This window comes from Leptodactylus fuscus, chromosome 6 (assembly GCF_031893055.1).
Source record: "Leptodactylus fuscus isolate aLepFus1 chromosome 6, aLepFus1.hap2, whole genome shotgun sequence".
Lineage (NCBI taxonomy): Eukaryota > Metazoa > Chordata > Amphibia > Anura > Leptodactylidae > Leptodactylus > Leptodactylus fuscus.
The window spans coordinates 113,089,747-113,107,940 of NC_134270.1; the positions used below are offsets into that span (position 1 = coordinate 113,089,747).

General features: G+C 43.4%; 1 protein-coding gene across 1 annotated transcript in view; it reads right to left on the reverse strand.

The window, feature by feature from the left end:
* Positions 1 to 271: 271 nt before the first annotated feature.
* HNF4A (hepatocyte nuclear factor 4 alpha) overlaps positions 272 to 18,194 on the reverse strand; it is a 32,320-nt gene continuing 14,397 nt past the window's right edge. The window contains exons 3-10 of the mRNA XM_075277063.1: positions 16,323 to 16,417; positions 7,161 to 7,267; positions 5,436 to 5,591; positions 4,535 to 4,622; positions 2,474 to 2,626; positions 1,113 to 1,349; positions 591 to 716; positions 272 to 497 (exon numbers count right to left, since the gene is read on the reverse strand). Of these exons, the coding sequence (XP_075133164.1) occupies positions 355 to 497; positions 591 to 716; positions 1,113 to 1,349; positions 2,474 to 2,626; positions 4,535 to 4,622; positions 5,436 to 5,591; positions 7,161 to 7,267; positions 16,323 to 16,417 (1,105 nt within the window). The 3' untranslated portion in view covers positions 272 to 354. The remainder of the gene's footprint in view (positions 498 to 590; positions 717 to 1,112; positions 1,350 to 2,473; positions 2,627 to 4,534; positions 4,623 to 5,435; positions 5,592 to 7,160; positions 7,268 to 16,322; positions 16,418 to 18,194) is intronic.

Sequence of the window (18,194 nt, forward strand, 5' to 3'; positions counted from 1 at the left end):
ATCAATGGAAATGCAGATGGTCATCTTTATGTCTCCTACCTCACAGACATCATTAACTCTATGCAAAATGGGCAAAAAAAAAGACAAATACAATATACTGCAGCTATATCATTGACTATGTTCATGTATAAAAGTTTCAAAAGCTATGGTACAAAAATCCAAAAACATTAAACTATACAAAAATATTATTTTCTTAAGGCAGATAGAAGGAGCCATGTGGTAACCAAGATGGCCTGGTCTTCAGTCCCTCCAGGCAGTGGACAGATTAGTCTTTTGGCTTCCAGTCTATTAGTTCATATTTTTTTTTTTTTAATTGGAAAAGGGGGGTGTCCAGTTCCTATTAGTTGTAAGAAATTACATGGCTTCCTGTTTGGTGATGGTGGGTTGTGGAATGGAAGTTGGCTGTTTGGATACGGCAGTGATTGCTCCGTGGACAATTTTATACTGCTCAGCACCAGAGCCTGCGGGTGGTGATGGTTGCGGGGTCTCCGGGGTGGCTGAAAAACAAAAGTTTGCAATATAAGCAAAAATGGCTGTAGATGATGGCAAATGAGAACATTAGCAGTGAAAATTGACTCCCAGAAACTCACACATCTGTCCATTGTGGAGTTGGGTTGGCAAAGTGTTGTTGGCCACTATGACGTTCGTTGCTAGATGCTCCTGAACAAGATGAGGGTGAAGTGAATGATGGGAGTGGGGGGCTTCATTTGTTGAACCTGTGTATACAAAAATGAATGTTTAATATTGTACATAAATTAAAATAGCAAGTCCAATCTACCCTATAGTCCCATACTTTGAGGAGTACTTGCTCCAGAAGGGTTAATAACGAATTTATGTGGGTGCAGTCTGGTGTTTACCCCAAGAATGAGGTAAGCAGGAGTCCACTGTAACATTGTCGCTCAGGAGAACAGTCAGACCTGACTGAGTAACAAACAACATGACTGCTTTTACATTTCTCACACAGCTCCTGTGAGAAGACGTTGTGTATCTTCATACTACCTGACCAAAAGGTAGTAGTGATAATTCATTATGAATCTCAGTGATGTCAGTGTTCTAGTTAGCTTATAAAAAACTTCAGTTTTCGGTGTACCCATCCTTGTGGACATACTGACCTCCTAACAGCATTTCCTGCAGCAGGTTATCAATCTTGGCCATTCCAAAGAGTTTGACAAACTGGATCTGTTCAATCATCTGCCATGTTATGCTCTGCAGAGTTGGCAGTAAAAGGAGCAGCTCTCCAAATCTTCCCCGGGAGTCATATTGCCGATCATTGATGTAATCTTCTAGGCTCACCTGGACCTGGTACCTCATCCTCTTGATTTTTGTGGGGTCACTTAATCCTTTGGCATCTGGAAAAATATTAAAAAAGGGTCATTAATATTTTCTAAGTTCTACTACCATGCTAAATATTGAACATGCCTACAGTTTATGGAGAAACCATACAGGTTTTACAGAAGGGAGGTGCGTGACTGGTCCTGCGTTCCTGATACAGAGTTCCATAGATACTAAAGATAGTTTTATGGTCTTCCTGAGACCACTACTAGAGGCAGCATAGAAGTTTGCTCCACACTGTTTCATTATTGTGCTTCTCTCCAAATGTTTGTCAGTTAGAAGCAGCGCCGCACCTCCCATGAGGCGACCTGAAGCGAGCGGGAGGGCGGCATTTTTTCTTACCTAAGCCAGTCAGGGGTGAACCTGCCCCTTTCGCCGCCCGAGGCGAACGACAGAAAGCCGCCCCCCCATTCCCGGGAGGAGGGGGCGTTGCTAAGTGAAGGGGGTGGGGCCTGGTGGCGTTCGCAGGCAGAGAGCAGGCACGGGGAGGACCTGCTCTCTGCCTGAGCGTGAGGGGAGGCTGCTGGAGCAGTGCTGCTCCAGTGGCCTCCCCAATCCACCGCTCGGTGCTAAGCCAGTCCAGGACAGCTTGTCCTGGACTGGCTTAGGTAAGCAAAAATGCCGCCCTCCCTGGGGCCCTGGCATAGCGCCGCCTGAAGCAGTCGCTTCAGGTCGCCTCATGGGAGGTGCGGCGCTGAAGCCAGTCCAGGACAAGCTGTCCTGGACTGGCTTAGCACGGAGCGGTGGATTGGGGAGGCCGCTGAAGTAGCGCTGCTCCGGCAGCCTCCCCTCACGCTCAGGCAGAGAGCAAGTCTTCTCCGTGCCTGCGAACGGCACTAAGGTCCACCTCCTTCGCTAAGCCCCTCCCCCTCCGCTCCGCCACGCCCCCTTCTCCCCGGGAAGGGGGCAGCTTTCTGTCGTTCGCTTCGGGCGGCGAGAGGGGCAAGTTCACCCCTGGTTAGAAGACTGGGAAACCTAGATGCTAAACCCCCAAGAGCGGCCATACTGGCTGTCTCCCAGATTTCCTAAAAATACATTTAATCAAATAAACGTTTTAACACTGGAGCCAACTGACTTTAAGGATAATGAACTAACCACTGACTTTTACTTTTGAAGCTCATGAGACAATTATAACGCTTACCAGGATCAAAAAATATGATAGCTTTAAGACATGCGTATTCATTATCATCAATCTGAAGGTCCTGGAATGGAAGAACTAACTCATCTAGGATTCTGACAGCCACTCGACCCACTTCAAGTTCTGAGCAATTTCTTGGCACCACACGGTCATTACCTGCCATGAAAGAAGAAAATATATAATAAGTTTTATTTATAAGTATCTATTTATATAGTGCCATCATATTCCACAGTACTTTACAGAGATATTTACTCAAGTAGGGCACACAATCAACATACAAACTCCTTCCAGATGTTGTCCTTGGCAGGATTTGAACCTAGGATCCCAGCACTGCAAGGTAACAGGGGTTTTAGGAAAGATCTAGGGGATGGCATGGTTATTAGGGAACATCAACTACAGTAATATGAAAGTTCTAGTGCTTGATCACCTGGATACAGGGAATAATATACCGTAGATAGGACCACTGAGGACCCAGAGCAAATATCAAATACTACTGCTGGGAAAAATAAGCGTATGTATTCACTATACCAGTACTACTGCACAACAATACAGGATTCCCATTCAGAAAGCTGAGTGACAAATCCCTAACTTAGCGGGTGACTGTTAAATATTATATATTTACAATATTCTCTAGCAGACATGGGGTTAACACTCTACTGACATCATATCTGTTGTATTTTGGGTACATGGGTGCGGTTAGAGTACACCATTTTAGAAATCTCCTTACATAGCTACAAGATGGAAGGTAACACCCACTCTCATGAACATAAATGAGTGACAGACACACACGTCGTCGTCGTCATCCATGAGGGGGATCCATGGGGAATCTATGGCAGGTCTGTCTGCCATCCCTCTCTGTCATCCTGGACAAGATGTCGTGAATATTCCAGATGACCAGACCAGATGACAAGCATGAACCAAGCTGTAACTACAAGATATCCAGATGATTTAACTCCTCTGAAGATGTAAGCTATTGACAATTGACTGATATTTGTGTTATTTGGACATCTTTCCCTGTTCCTGTGTTTTCCTTCAAGATATTAATAAACCTCTACACTGATTTATAACAAGCTGACTTCTTCCTATCGTGGATAAGGCCTACAACACGTGACACAAGTCTATCCCACAATTTCAAGGCCAGGTACGGATATTTAACAGTGGACACAAGTCTCACCGGCAAATACAAGATATTTAACAGTGACATAAAAGGTAAAGTTATTAATGGGGACTGGTATCTTTTTTTAAATAATTTTTATCCTTTGCTTTTGATAACTTTGTACCTATGCCATAGCTTCCACACTGGAGCATACCTATATGGGGTTCAGAGGGGGCTCAAAGACACCAATTTTATAGACAGCATATGCTAAATGGGGGCCCCAATACTAATTTTGCATTGGGGCGTAGGAGCTCCACGCTATGCCTCTGCTTCTGTGTAACCATGCAAAGGGTTGTATATGGATCCAATCATCTGTATAGCAACTGTTATCTTCTATATCATAAATCTGTGAAGCTGAAATCTAGAAGAAACAAAGTAGCTTTTCCTTCATCAAACCCGTGTAATCTGAAGCCCTTATTTGTCTGCTTGACATGGACTACTTTATGAGGCCAGGTCTTTTTGATGGTGAGTGGGCTGCTTATCTGAGCAGGGTCACTAATGTTTAACACATAATGATATCATGTATTATCTGGGGGTGTTGCAGCCTTTGCTATCTTAATGACATGCCATAAACATGATGTCAAGAACTCAGTATTTGTCACAAACAGTAACCTGGAGACTGAAATGTCAGGTAATTGTGTATATGGGAAGGGGGATTGCTTAGAACACCAAGCTCCACAGGTTTGTATTAGAGTACATATTTATGAGATTGGGGGGGCTTATAGAGTTGGTATAGGGGAGCCAGTGTGGAGTTATATCCCCCACATGTACAATAAATCCTAGCAAAGCATTACCACAGAATGTGTCATTCATTTGTCAGATGTCATTAAAACATATAAAAAAAATGTCTACCCACTGATTGTTCCACCCCCACCTATATCTGTCTCAATTGGGTGATTGAGACCCACCTAAAAGTAAAACATCCTTGTATATCATTGACCTCTTTGCAGCTCCGAGAAGTAAGTGCTCTCCTGCATGTGCACGTAACAGCGCCACCTAGGAACAAAATGGTAAAATGTAAGATAACATATTTACACTCAGTTTGCATGAAATTAGTTGATTCAGTAACATAGTGCTCAGGGTCCTCCAACTTGTTGTAGCATTGAGAAGTTTTACCTAATTCCTTGCTCTGAGCTGTTCCTTAACCAGGTTTAATAAAGTTTGGTCATCAACAGAAGAAATTAGAAATGAATAGCATGAGCTGGATCTCTCACTCAGTTACCGATTGTCACTGTCTATGAGTTAAACATCAAAGATTCTTGAAGACAGAGAGGTTAATGACTAGACAGGGGAAGCTCTGGATGGACCGGTGGAAGGGCGTGGCTAGCTAATTAGTGTGAACCTCATTAGGGTCATTATAAATACATGGATGGTTTTCTGACAGGAAGGTTCCATTGAAGCTTTTACCCTGGCCGCAAGGGTAGATAGAAACTAACATGAAAATCATGCTCAAAAATTTCCAAATAAAACTATATCAAAAATTTGGACTGCAGATTGAGTGAGAGGTTGGTGGCCCCCGATTTCATTAGCAAGTTTTACGGTGCTTCTTGATGGGGCCACCGGCAAGCAAAAACTCTAAGGTTCTTGAAGATGCCAACATCAGGGACCAGAGAACTCATAAACAGACATATAGGGCAGACTAAAATAAGACCAGTCATTCACATTACATCACTGCTAATGCTATGAGAACTCTAAGATGACCCCCAGATCAATTTAATCCTTCTGGTCTAAGGGGCAATATGCAATTGTATCATATGCAGCAAATTTCCAGCAGGCACAAACTGACATTTGTCTGGTTATTGAACCCACCTGATCATCTAGGGGGAGTTCACAGAACGCTGGTATATATTTGGCCCATTCTACAAGGACCAACAATTGTTGTTTCATGGAATCACAGACATCTGTGATACTGGCAATTTTCTTCCCTCTGATGTCTGTGTTTAACATGGAGACTGATGATGTTATCTGTAAGAGAAAGGGCATTTACTGTCTTTTTGTATTCTCATCACAGCTATAGGGCCTTATACATTCTTCCCCAGTTTAGCACTTTAGACAATAAAAACAATACAATGACCATTTATGCCAGTGAGCAGTGAAATTCAGATGAATGCTTATTGTATACAACATACAAGTTCTATATATAAAATGTCCATCATTTCACCCACCCATTGTTACCCTATTGCCTCCCCATTCTCACTGGCTTGTGCTGTTCAATCAGTGCGCTCAGTGACACAGGCTTAAACAAACAGCCTGGAAAAACAACCATCTCTAATCAATAAGCCATGACCCACAAAATGAGGTCTGATCCAGAGGCGGCCGGGTCACTCATTTACTTATCTAAAATGGGGACATTTCCTGTACAAAGAAAGAAAATCGTCTCTGTACGAGAAATGGCATTATAATGACTTGTAGATAGCTAGCTGCAGCAGCTTGAAGGCTGGCCATTAGATTTTATTTGTCTCCCACTTATAAGGAGGCCCCCATTGATAAAATGATCACAGGTTGCACTAATGCTCTGATGAGATATAATCTGTAGGCCATCCAGGCATCAAGTGTTCAAATCTCCTGCAGCGCCACCACAGGAAAAGTGAGGCATTACACAATTCTTTATTAAAATCAATAGGCTATCTGTATAAAGTGCACATGTAGCAGGTGCTCCAAAAAGAAAGAGATAGAGATGCCCTTCCTATTAAGGTATTTCATAAAAGGTTTTTTGACCGTTCAACGCCTTTAAATGGGCTAAATATGCTTCTTTCCCTAAACAGCTCCACTCTTGTGTATGGGCTTTATCTAGTATTACACTAATTATTCACATCTTTAACTTGCATGTTAAGATGTAGATCAGTTTATTTTTTCCACTAAATTTTTGGGCTGCCTTATACAGTAAAGAAGTTGGCATATTTGCAATGCTATGTAAAGCCTTAGATCAGAGATGTAACTTAAAGCTCCTGGGTTCCATTAGAGAATCTGTAATGTAGCCCCTACCTTCTGCCATTTAGAAGAGTGCCATATTTTATGTGTCAGATGGACCTTTGGACCCCCTAAGGATCTAGAGCCCCATAGCGACTGCTTTCTCTGAATCCCCCATAATTATGCCCCTGCCTTAAACGACAATATCATGAGTTGTACCAGATGATAAACTCAATTTTGCTACATCTGACAAAGACTGGTTTCCACTGTCTGTAATATGGGTGTAATTTAAAGTACATATTAGGGACAAAAGATCTAAATGGGGCTTAGATCATCACTGAACGCTATGGTGATATAAGTGAAATTTTGTAGAACATTGAAGTCTCTGAGTCATACAGGTCATAAAAACCCTAAGATGCCTTATTATGGCTGTCTGAGACTAGACAAACTTTGCTCAGTTTATTTTAATTGTTAATCTGTTGTTCATCTTGTCTTTATGACCACCACAGACATTACCAGACTCTCAGCAGATTTCACCAAATTTAACTGGATTTGCAAATAAATATCTTATGTGTATGGCCAGTTTAACTCCAAGCCAAAATAGCAAGACATTATGTGTCCTACCTGCTGTGATAAGACCTCTGCCTGGATTAAGACATTGATGGATGGTAGACTGCTGTCTTCATAGCTTGATCTCCTCGTACTTATTCGGTCTCGTTCATTTTGAACAGCTACAATGGAAACACAAGGGTTAATGGGGGCAGAAATACTTTATGTGTCTGGCTCAATGGGAAACAATCCTAACCCAGGTCTTTCAGTAAAAAGATGTAGTACCAAGGGCTCAGTAAGGTGTGAAAGGGGTTAATGAAGCTTGACCGACACATTATGAGATCAAAGTCAGTGAACATCTTATCCAGAAGTATGAGGATGAGACTGTCTGGGAAGACTGGTTCCCAATTCTGCAGCTGAGGGATTCTCAGTAGTTCTATAGAAAGATGGATGTCCTATGGGGGGTTCTGTTTAAAGACATTCACAACTATATCTGCATTAACCAATGTAAATACTCTCTTTTACTTATCTTGCTCTCATTTCCTATGATGTTTTATTACTATTACTTTAAAAATTCTGCTGGTGACCAGAAAGCAGTGCATTGTGGGAGCTCAGGAGACAGAGGCTATTCACGTGACTGTGTACTGTTTGTGAAAAATGGTCCGTGTGCCGTTCACATTTCCAGGACCAACAATGGCTGGGTGAATTCAACTCAATGCATTATACTGAGTTATGATGGAGTGAACTCCCAAATGGCTGGTTGGCTACTGTACTGAACTTACATAAAGCTGTCAGGAGCAAGGGTCATATGAATAGCCCCTAATATATAGTAGATCAAGTTGAGCTGTGATGTCATATTACTGCCAGATTAAATACATACTTGCTCCAAGAAGGCACCAGTACAATTCTGCATTCACTTTGGGTGTGACTGGGGAAGAAAACATCATATAGCTCCAAATCAGTACAGGATAAGTAAATGAAAGAATTTAATAAGTTACTCGTGGGTTGTTTTTTTTTTACCTTCCTCTGGATGAACACTGTAGGGGACTGTAGGGTTATAGGCAGTGGCGTAACTACCACCATAGCAGCGGTAGCAGCTGCCACAGGGCCCGGGACATTAGGGGCCCGGTGACAGCTGCTACCGCTGCTATCATTATTCTCGGAGGTCTTTTCGGGGCCCCCTCTTGGTGGAATACTTTCCACCAACAGGGGGCCCCGAAGCTTCAGCAAAGGCTGAGACACAGGAGCTGCAGCTCGGGCTCCTGTCAGGGCTTCAGGACGCTCTCCCCCTCTCTCCCCCTCTCTCCCCCTCTCTCCCCCTCTCTCCCCCTCTCTCCCCCTCTCTCCCCCTCTCTCCCCCTCTCTCCCCCCTCCCTTTCTCTGCTGTCCTCTGCCCACCAATGAGAGGAGGAGGCGGGGCTTATCCCTGCCGAGCTCCTGCCGTCCGTCCTGCACTGGAGGAAGAAAGGAAGAAGGAAAATGAAACTAAAGCTACACAGGTACGTACTGGGGTTACTTATTAATGTCAGGCATATGGGGGGATTACTTGTGTTTTAGTAACTCCATGTGCCTCATATTAATAGCAGTTAACCCCATCATCTCCCTCACATTAACCCCTGTTTGCCTCACCATAAGAGTTACTGATATGTGAGACATATGGGGGTAATAATAATGAAGATACTTTATTATTACCTCCATGTCTCTCACATATCAGTAACTCTTATGGTGAGGCTTACAGGGGTTAATGTGAGGGAGATGATGGGGTTAACTGCTATTAATATGAGGCACATGGAGTTACTAAATTGTAATGCACAGGGCCAGATTTTTTATCCACAATTTGTCCTGGTATAGCGGTCAGCGGGTGACGTGACAGTATTTAGTCCTGTAGGGGCCACTAAGGGACATAATACTGTGTGCAGGGGCCACTAAGGGACATAATACTGTGTGCAGGGGCCACTATGGGACATAATACTGTGTGCAGGGGCCACTATGGGACATAATACTGTGTGCAGGGGCCACTATGGGACATAATACTGTGTGCAGGGGCCACTATGGGGTATAATACTGTGTGCAGTGGCCACTATTGGGTATAATACTGTGTGCAGGGGCCACTAAGGGACATAATACTGTGTGCAGTGGCCACTATTGGGTATAATACTGTGTGCAGGGGCCACTATGGGACATAATACTGTGTGCAGGGGCCACTATTGGGTATAATACTGTGTGCAGGGGCCACTATGGAACATAATAGAGCGCGCAGGAATGCGTAGGAGGGACTCGGTCGAGATCTTCGGTGTCGGGGGGGCCCCATGTCAAAAGTTCGCCACGGGGCCCCGCCATTCCTAGTTACGCCACTGGTTATAGGTTGGATTTAGTGGACTGGTGTCTTCATCCAACCTCATCTACTATGTATCTACTATGCAACTAAACTTGTAAGTATACGCTAACTTCAAAATGAACATTTTCTTTAAATGTTGATACAGTCCTATGAAAAAGTTTGGGCACCCCTATTAATCTTAATCATTTTTAGTTCTAAATATTTTGGTGTTTATAACAGCCATTTCAGTTTGATATATCTAATAACTGATGGACACAGTAATATTTCAGGATTGAAATGAGGTTTATTGTACTAACAGAAAATGTGCAATATGCATTAAACCAAAATTTGACCGGTGCAAAAGTATGGGCACCTCAACAGAAAAGTGACATTAATATTTAGTAGATCCTCCTTTTGCAAAGATAACAGCCTCTAGTCGCTTCCTGTAGCTTTTAATCAGTTCCTGGATCCTGGATAAAGGTATTTTGGACAAACAATTCAAGTTCAGTTAAGTTAGATGGTCGCCGAGCATGGACAGCCCGCTTCAAATCATCCCACAGATGTTCAATGATATTCAGGTCTGGGGACTGGGATGGCCATTCCAGAACATTGTAATTGTTCCTCTGAATGAATGCCTGAGGATTTGGAGCGGTGTTTTGGATCATTGTCTTGCTGAAATATCCATCCCCGGCGTAATTTCAACTTCGTCACTGATTCTTGAACATTATTCTCAAGAATCTGCTGATACTGAGTGGAATCCATGCGACTCTCAACTTTAACAAGATTCCTGATGCCGGCATTGGCCACACAGCCCCAAAGCATGATGGAACCTCCACCAAATTTTACAGTGGGTAGAATGTGTTTTTCTTGGAATGCTGTTTCTTTTTGGACGCCATGCATAACGCCTTTTTTATAACCAAACAACTCAATTTTTGTTTCCAAAATGAAGCTGCCTTGTCCAAATGTGCTTTTTCATACCTCAGGCAACTCTATTTGTGGCGTACGTGCAGAAACGGCTTCTTTCTCATCACTCTCCCATACAGCTTCTCCTTGTGCAAAGTGCGCTGTATAGTTGACCGATGCACAGTGACACCATCTGCAGCAAGATGATGCTGCAGCTCTTTGGAGGTGGTCTGTGGATTGTCCTTGACTGTTCTCACCATTCTTCTTCTCTGCCTTTCTGATATTTTTCTTGGCCTGCCACTTCTGGGCTTAACAAGAACTGTCCCTGTGGTCTTCCATTTCCTTACTATGTTCCTCACAGTGGAAACTGACAGGTTAAATCTCTGAGACAGCTTTTTGTATCCTTCCCCTGAACAACTATGTTGAACAATCTTTGTTTTCAGATCATTTGAGAGTTGTTTTGAGTAGCCCATGATGCCACTCTTCAGAGGAGATTCAAATAGGAGATCAACTTGCAATTGGCCACCTTAAATACCTTTTCTTATGATTGGATACATCTGGCTATGAAGTTCAAAGCTCACTGAGGTTACAAAACCAATTTTGTGCTTCAGTAAGTCAGTAAAAAGTAGTTAGGGGAATTCAAATCAATAAAATGATAAGGGTGCCCATACTTTTGCACCGGTCAAATTTTGGTTTAATGCATATTGCACATTTTCTGTTAGTACAATAAACCTCATTTCAATCCTGAAATATTACTGTGTCCATCAGTTATTAGATATATCAAACTGAAATGGCTGTTGCAAACACCAAAATATTTAGAACAAAAAATGATTAAGATTAATAGGGGTGCCCAAACTTTTTCATAGGACTGTATCTGCGATATTGGCATAAGATTTTGCCCTGATACCCCCAGAACTTCCCCTCAGTAAATTCAGAGGTTATTAAAGAGCGAGAGATTGGAAGAAGCACAACCTGGGTCACCGGACAGGAAACCTATATGTCAGTGGTTCTCAGTGACCTTTATCCACTATGAAAACATTGCAGTCACATAATGCTATATCCTCAGAGGTGACCGCTAGAATTGTTTTTATAAGATCTGCTGCTTAGTAAGATGCACAAACTCTGTCCATATTTTTTTTACAGACGTCTTGATTTCATTGACATGATCAATTTTATTTATGGATAGTGAGTCTGTGAAAATAAAAATGGAGACAGGATCCATGATGAAACTGGAGTATATTACAGTCCATGGGTCAGTGTCCGTTTTCACTGATGGATTCCAGCCCGACCCTCACTCGTGGACTTGGTAAGTGTAATTTGATCGAACGTTGCCTACCCCTGAAACGAGCATTTCCCCCCATAGACTAAAATAGGGTTCGATATTCGATTTGAGTAGTCGAATATTGAGGGGCTACTCGAAAAGAATATTGAACCTCGAACATTTTACTGTTCGCTCATCTCTGTCTTCCTTTGTTATGATTCTGCAATGGCCCAGAAGAACAGACACCCTGGCGCAGATGTGAACTCAGCCATAGAGAATATTCTTATAAAAGTAATAGGTAAACAATTTTCCAATACACTTTCTGCATCAATTCTTCACATTTGCAATGACTCTACTTGCTGTCATTGTATGGTTATCAATACTGTGACATGTAATGTGCCAGACACCTGCACCATCACCAAATGACCAGGATAGATTTACTGGATGGGAACAATGAAGGTTTGTATTGAATGACAGTAAGCAGAGATCTTGACATTGTGAGGAATTCATACTTCATGTCTCCTTCCAACGTAGAATGAATAGCCTTTATCTGTTGAAACAGTAATATTCCTTAAGAAGATTCTATTCCTTGGATTAGTTAGTTTGGAGACTATATAGGGCAGTGATGGCGAACCTATGGCACGCGTGCCAGAGAGGGCACGCAGAGCCCCCTCTGCTGGCACGCGTGCTGTCGCCCTGATCGCTCACTAACGGCGAATCCGATGCAGGATTCCCCGTTAGTGAGCGATCGCTGCCTTCAGCTGGTTGTGCAAATGCGCATCCAGCTGAAAGCTGTCAGTGTAGCTCAGTGTAGGCCACGCGTACTACGCGGCCTACACTGACTACAGAGTGTGACCTCTGAACAAGCGCGGGCGTGATGACGTAAGTCATCAGCGCGCGCAGTGAACAGAAGAGAGAACACCCGGCAGCTCTTCAGGTAACTATATTGTGTTTGTTTGCACTGTCAGGGGAGGGGGGCAACGGTAGACATTTCATGTTGTGTAGGAGGGGGCTACTGTAGACTTTCATGCTGTGTGGGTAGGGGGCTACTGTGGACCATTTTATGCTGTATGGGAGGGGGCTACTGTGGACCTTTCATGTTGTGTGGGAGGGGGCTACTGTAGACTTTCATGCTGTGCGGGGAGGGGGCTACTGTGGACCATTTTATGCTGCTACTGTGGATCTTTCATGCTCTGTGGGAGGGGGCTACTGTGGACCAGTTCATGTTGTGTGTGGGAGGGGGCTACTCTGGACCATTTCATGCTGTGTGGGAGGGGGCTACTGTGGACCATTTCATGTTGTGTGGGAGGGGGCTACTGTGGACCATTTCATGTTGTGTAGGAGGGGGCTACTGTGGATCTTTCATGCTCTGTGGGAGGGGGCTACTGTGGACCATTTCATGTTGTGTGGGAGGGGGCTACTGTGGACCATTTCATGTTGTGTGGGAGGGGGCTACTGTGGACCAGTTCATGTTGTGTGGGAGGGGGCTACTGTGGACCAGTTCATGTTGTGTGGGAGGGGGCTACTGTGGACCAGTTCATGCTGTGTGGGAGGGGGCTACTGTGGACCAGTTCATGCTGTGTGGGAGGGGGCTACTGTGGACCAGTTCATGCTGTGTGGGAGGGGGCTACTGTGGACCAGTTCATGCTGTGTGGGAGGGGGCTACTGTGGAGTATACAGGTATAATCCTGTGTGGGGGCCACTGTGGGCCAGATTGTACTGTGTGGGGGGCCACTGAGGGGCAGATTGTACTGTGTGGGGGGGCCACTGAGGGGCAGATTGTACTGTGTGGGGTCCCCTCACTATGTATATCACACAGTATTTGTTTTATAGCAGACGTGAAATTAGTACAGGATGTAATAACATTGCACGGTAACTATAAAACAGATCCTGTGCGATGTAAATAGTGAAAATTAATTGTTAAAAGTACAGAATGCAGAGACCTATAGGTAATTTCAGTACAAGATCTGTAAAGCCCCAGTCACATGACTGTAATTTGTGGGTCCGCAATTGTGGACCCACAGAGTTTTAAGGTTAAATTGCCGTGTTGGCACTCCGTGATAATTTATTTGGTTTTGGGTTGCAGTTTAGGCACTCGGTCTCAAAAAGGTTCGCCATCACTGATATAGGGAAACAAGCTGAATATGCAGAAGTGGCGCAGCTTGTACTAGGTCGTCAGGTCTTATACTTGTAAGTAAATATTAATCTAGAGTATAATATTATCCCAGTTTATTTGGGGTTATCTAAGGAAACATTTAGTGTTTGCCAAGTGATTTCAGCTCATAAAGTGATTATGTGGTACAATTAGCCAAACCAAAGATTGGCAGAGTGATTTTCCCATAATGCTCAGTCACACTATCCATGCAGTGATGATAGAACATACGTGACACACAAGTGCCAGGCTGAACCCTTCATTGAAATTAATGGAGACAAAACACGAGAAGTTTTCATTCCAATCTCTTCAGTCATTGGGTAGATGGGACCCACCCCCACCCTGTGCTCTACAACATTATCTGCGGGATGACCCCAAAATATTTGCTCAGTGTCCATTGGTCATGGATCTAATGTTAAAAATGTTAAACATTAACAGAAGTTGAAGTACAGTATAGGAAAATATAAGATGTGATGAACATAGAATCCTAAATCTACAGGACGTCTCCAAAATACTGAAATCACAGCATCCTGGGACCTCGGCTGTCACTGTGTCATTGCTGTTTTTCCATACCCCATGTGTCAGTGGGTCATTGTGCTGTTTTCCACACAAAGTACTTCTTTCTGCTCTATCTCAAATATTCCAAAGTCACTGTTTTGTACAGGAGCCAAAACAGATAACTGAGGGCCCATTTGCAAAAAACAGTTATATACATCTTGTTTTCTAGTATCTCAGCATAGGGCACCCTCTTTTGTCTTTCTGACAATCCACCGTTAACTCATTAATTCATGAAGTCCAAAAGTCCATTCAGCCACAATGTAATATACAGTACAAAGCTGTCGTTAATAGCTCCTCCTGACTTACTGCACCACACAGGCTATACTCATGGTATGGGGGAGCCACTGCACCCTCAAAGTAGTGGCTCATTGTTCTGTATACCAAGTGCTGATTCTAATTCTTCTGTTTTCCAAGTGTAGTGTATCTTTGCTCTGTTCCCAAAATGACAGGTCATTGTTTCGCACCCCAAAAGGCAGGGTGTTGTTGTTCTGTACCTCAAGTATCAGTATGTCATTGTTTCTACCCAAGTGTTAGTGCCTTGTATCTTACTTATCATTTCTTTGTTGACCTAACTATGAATTTATCAGTGTCCTGGTACCCTAAGTGTGCTTTTATTCTGTACCCCAGATCTTTATTCCATAACCTAAGTCACTGTGTCATTGTCCTAAGTGTCAGTATGCTTTTTCTCTATGTCTGAAGTGTCAGTGTACCATTGATCTATAACCCAGATGTCAGTGTGTCTTTGCTCTGTATCTCAGGTGTATCATTGCTCTATACCCCAAGTATTATTTTATCTGAGTTATGTAACCCAAGTATGTCATTGTGTCAGAATAATGGCATGCTGATAACTTGGACACTAGATCATCCATTCCTGGTACATGATCTGGCAGTCTTCCCTCTCTGGAGTCCTAACCCTTTGTCATTGTTATGCCCAAAATAGTTGGTTCAAAACAGATGTAGTTCACATGTGTTGAAAAAAGACCCTGAGACTAGGCACTATCTACACATATTTACTATTTACCTAACTTTAGAATATTCTTTTTATCTGCAGCCTAGACCAGGGGCATAGCTTATAGAGATGCAGAGCTAGCAATTGCTACCAGGCCCTGGAGCTTCAGGGGGCCCAAAGCAAACACCAGTATTATAGATAGAAGGTGACAGGCAGAGTGCTGGAGTTCAGATGTATCAGCCCCAGGTTTCTGACACATGTGTGAAATACGAAAAAATGCTGCCGCACACACTATATTGTCAAACGTGAAGTTGATTTATTTACAGAGCCAAAAGTGGGTATTTTACTATCGTTGTACCATGGACATGAGGAAATCGGCATTCAAGAGGAGTAATAGATCAATAATGCTTTTAACGTTTCTGTCCATAGACCTTCATCAGAACTGATCTATCAAGGGATGACCGGTCAGTATAATCTGTCCAAGGTGCCTGTCTGACATATGTGTGGTCCAGGGCAGATCTGGAGTAGGCCGCAGCCCAGGTGGAGATCCTTGGCTCATTACTGGGCCAGGAAAGACTGCAGCTTTTGCATTGCAGTGCAGTTCCATGAGGTGAAAGGAGATGTATGGTTCTGTCCTGTGACCCTGAGTCTGGTGAGACTATATTGCTCCTGTTTTATTCATGTGGCTGGAAGTAAGCCACATGTATAGTTATAGTTCTGTTTAATTAGTCGCTCAGACAAGCAGGTTTTTAGCCTGAATTTAAGGCTGTATCTTGTTTTGTTATTTTGTGCCTGAAGTCAAGGTTTATTTATTTTTCTGTTTTTTTCTAAATAAACCAATTTGCTGCATATTTTGTGTCCCTGTCTTGACTGTTTGGGTCCGCACCACTGCTTCTACTGAGCTAACTTCCCCATGATATACATATTTTTTGCATTGGGGTCCAGGGGCTTCAAGTTACGCCTCTGGCCTGGACCCACTTCAACTATGCTTTCTTAAGGCCAAGCATTTTACCTGAAAGCACATTCCCTTTAATTTAGTCAGTGATTAAGTGGGCGCCATTTAATGGGTCATTGAGCTATCAAGCAAAATCCCTCACCTTCTTTCTTCATTCCAGCCCGAAAACACTTCTTTAACCTGCAGTATCGGCACTGGTTTCTCTTGTCCTTATCAACCACACATTGCCTATTAAACCTGAAATGAGACAAAGAAGAAGGGAGTCGTTATGTCTAAAATACGGCAATGCTTACAGCTTAATTTAAGGAGGAATTAAATCAAAAATTGTCACAAGATCACAGTGTGGTGTCCACGGTGTATTTATTGGTGCTGCTCTTACTGGAAGTCTTGATTTGAAAGACCTGGGTCATAGATTTCTAGTAATGTATGGTTTATATTTAATTTTACATGACAAGATATTTTAGAGGGGTGGGTTCACTGCGAGAATGGTGGAGCTCCCCACACACAGTATAACACTCTTCTTAGTACGCTCACACAGTATACTGTCAGCTAAGTGTTCCCACACATAATAATGCTCCCTCGGTCGCCCCACATAGTGTAATGTCCCCAGTCCACCCACAATGTAATGCCTCCAACCCCCATATAGTGTAATGCCCCCAGGCCGCACACAGTACATGGCCTGGGGAGTGAGGGGTGAGTATGCTGCTCTTAGAATTCCCACCTGCTTCACTACTTCCATTGCTGGTGTACACAATATAGGTGTGGTGCTGTTTCTAGAAGACTACAACTCTGATTTTCTAATTCTGTACAACCTTGTTAACCCCTTGGCAACATCTCTCCTACATGTATGTGTTGTATATACAGTACAGCAGACAAATGCTACTAACATCTGTGAAAAGTGATAGTACTGGTAGTGGCTATTTAATCAGCTAGATGCTATGGCCAACTACAACAGTGGCATCTAAGCCATTGGCAGCTGTTATATTTTATTTGAACAGTATAACATAACATCATTTGAGGGCACCACTTAGTAGATTGGGCAGACATTTTAAGAAGTCATTGAGAGTAGTTGTGGCTATTTGTAGGACGCCCTGATAATTATCTCTGCATTCTTTATGGCCACAAAGGTATGTTTCCTTTTAAGGGTTCCTACACTTCTCTATTAAGGTATGTTCACAAGGTGAAAAAGGTGACGGAAACCTTTTCCGCCTTGTGAACATTTCGCACGGCTAGTTGCGATGGGATCCTGATTCAGCATCGCATTCCATCGCGGCATCTCACTCCTGGTTAGGCCCGAATGAATAGGAGCGTGTCTCAAGCCACGGATGCGCGCCTAACTCAGCTGCAGAATGCGCAGTAAGATAGGGCATGTTGCTTTTTTTTCCCGCTAGTAGCTACCAGAAAAAAAAAAAGCGAGCAGCTCACATTGAAGTCAATATGAGCCGTTTTTGCAGGCGGATTTTAGAAACGAATTCCACGTCAAAATCCGCCTGCAAAAAAACTCAGTGTGAACATACCCTTATTGGCAGGGCCACACCTCTAATGAGGCAAGGTGAGGCAGCCACCTCAGATGGCACTTTGGAGGGGGCGGCAGCTAGCACAGGCTTCGGGCCTGTATGGTAATGTCCCAGACCACGTGACATCTGGAACATTACCATACAGGCCCGAAACCTGCTAGGAGTAACATAGGATCCCGGAGAGGTGAGTAAAACTGTTTATTATCTTCCCTCACCTCTCCTGGGGCTCCAATTATTATGCTCGGGGGCCTGAAAAGACCCCTAAGAATAATAATAGTTCATGGGTGGTCCACAATGGGGCATAAGAGTTGGATGTGCAACTGTGGGGCATAATATTTGGGTGAGTAACTGTGGGGCATAATAGAGGTTGCAGGGTCCACTGTGGCAGTAGAGAGGCTAGGTTCACCACTGCTTATTGGTTTGGAAGGGAAATCTCCCAAACTCCCTTTTAAGACCTACAGTATAAGTATATTATAGAACATATTTATCAAACAAAC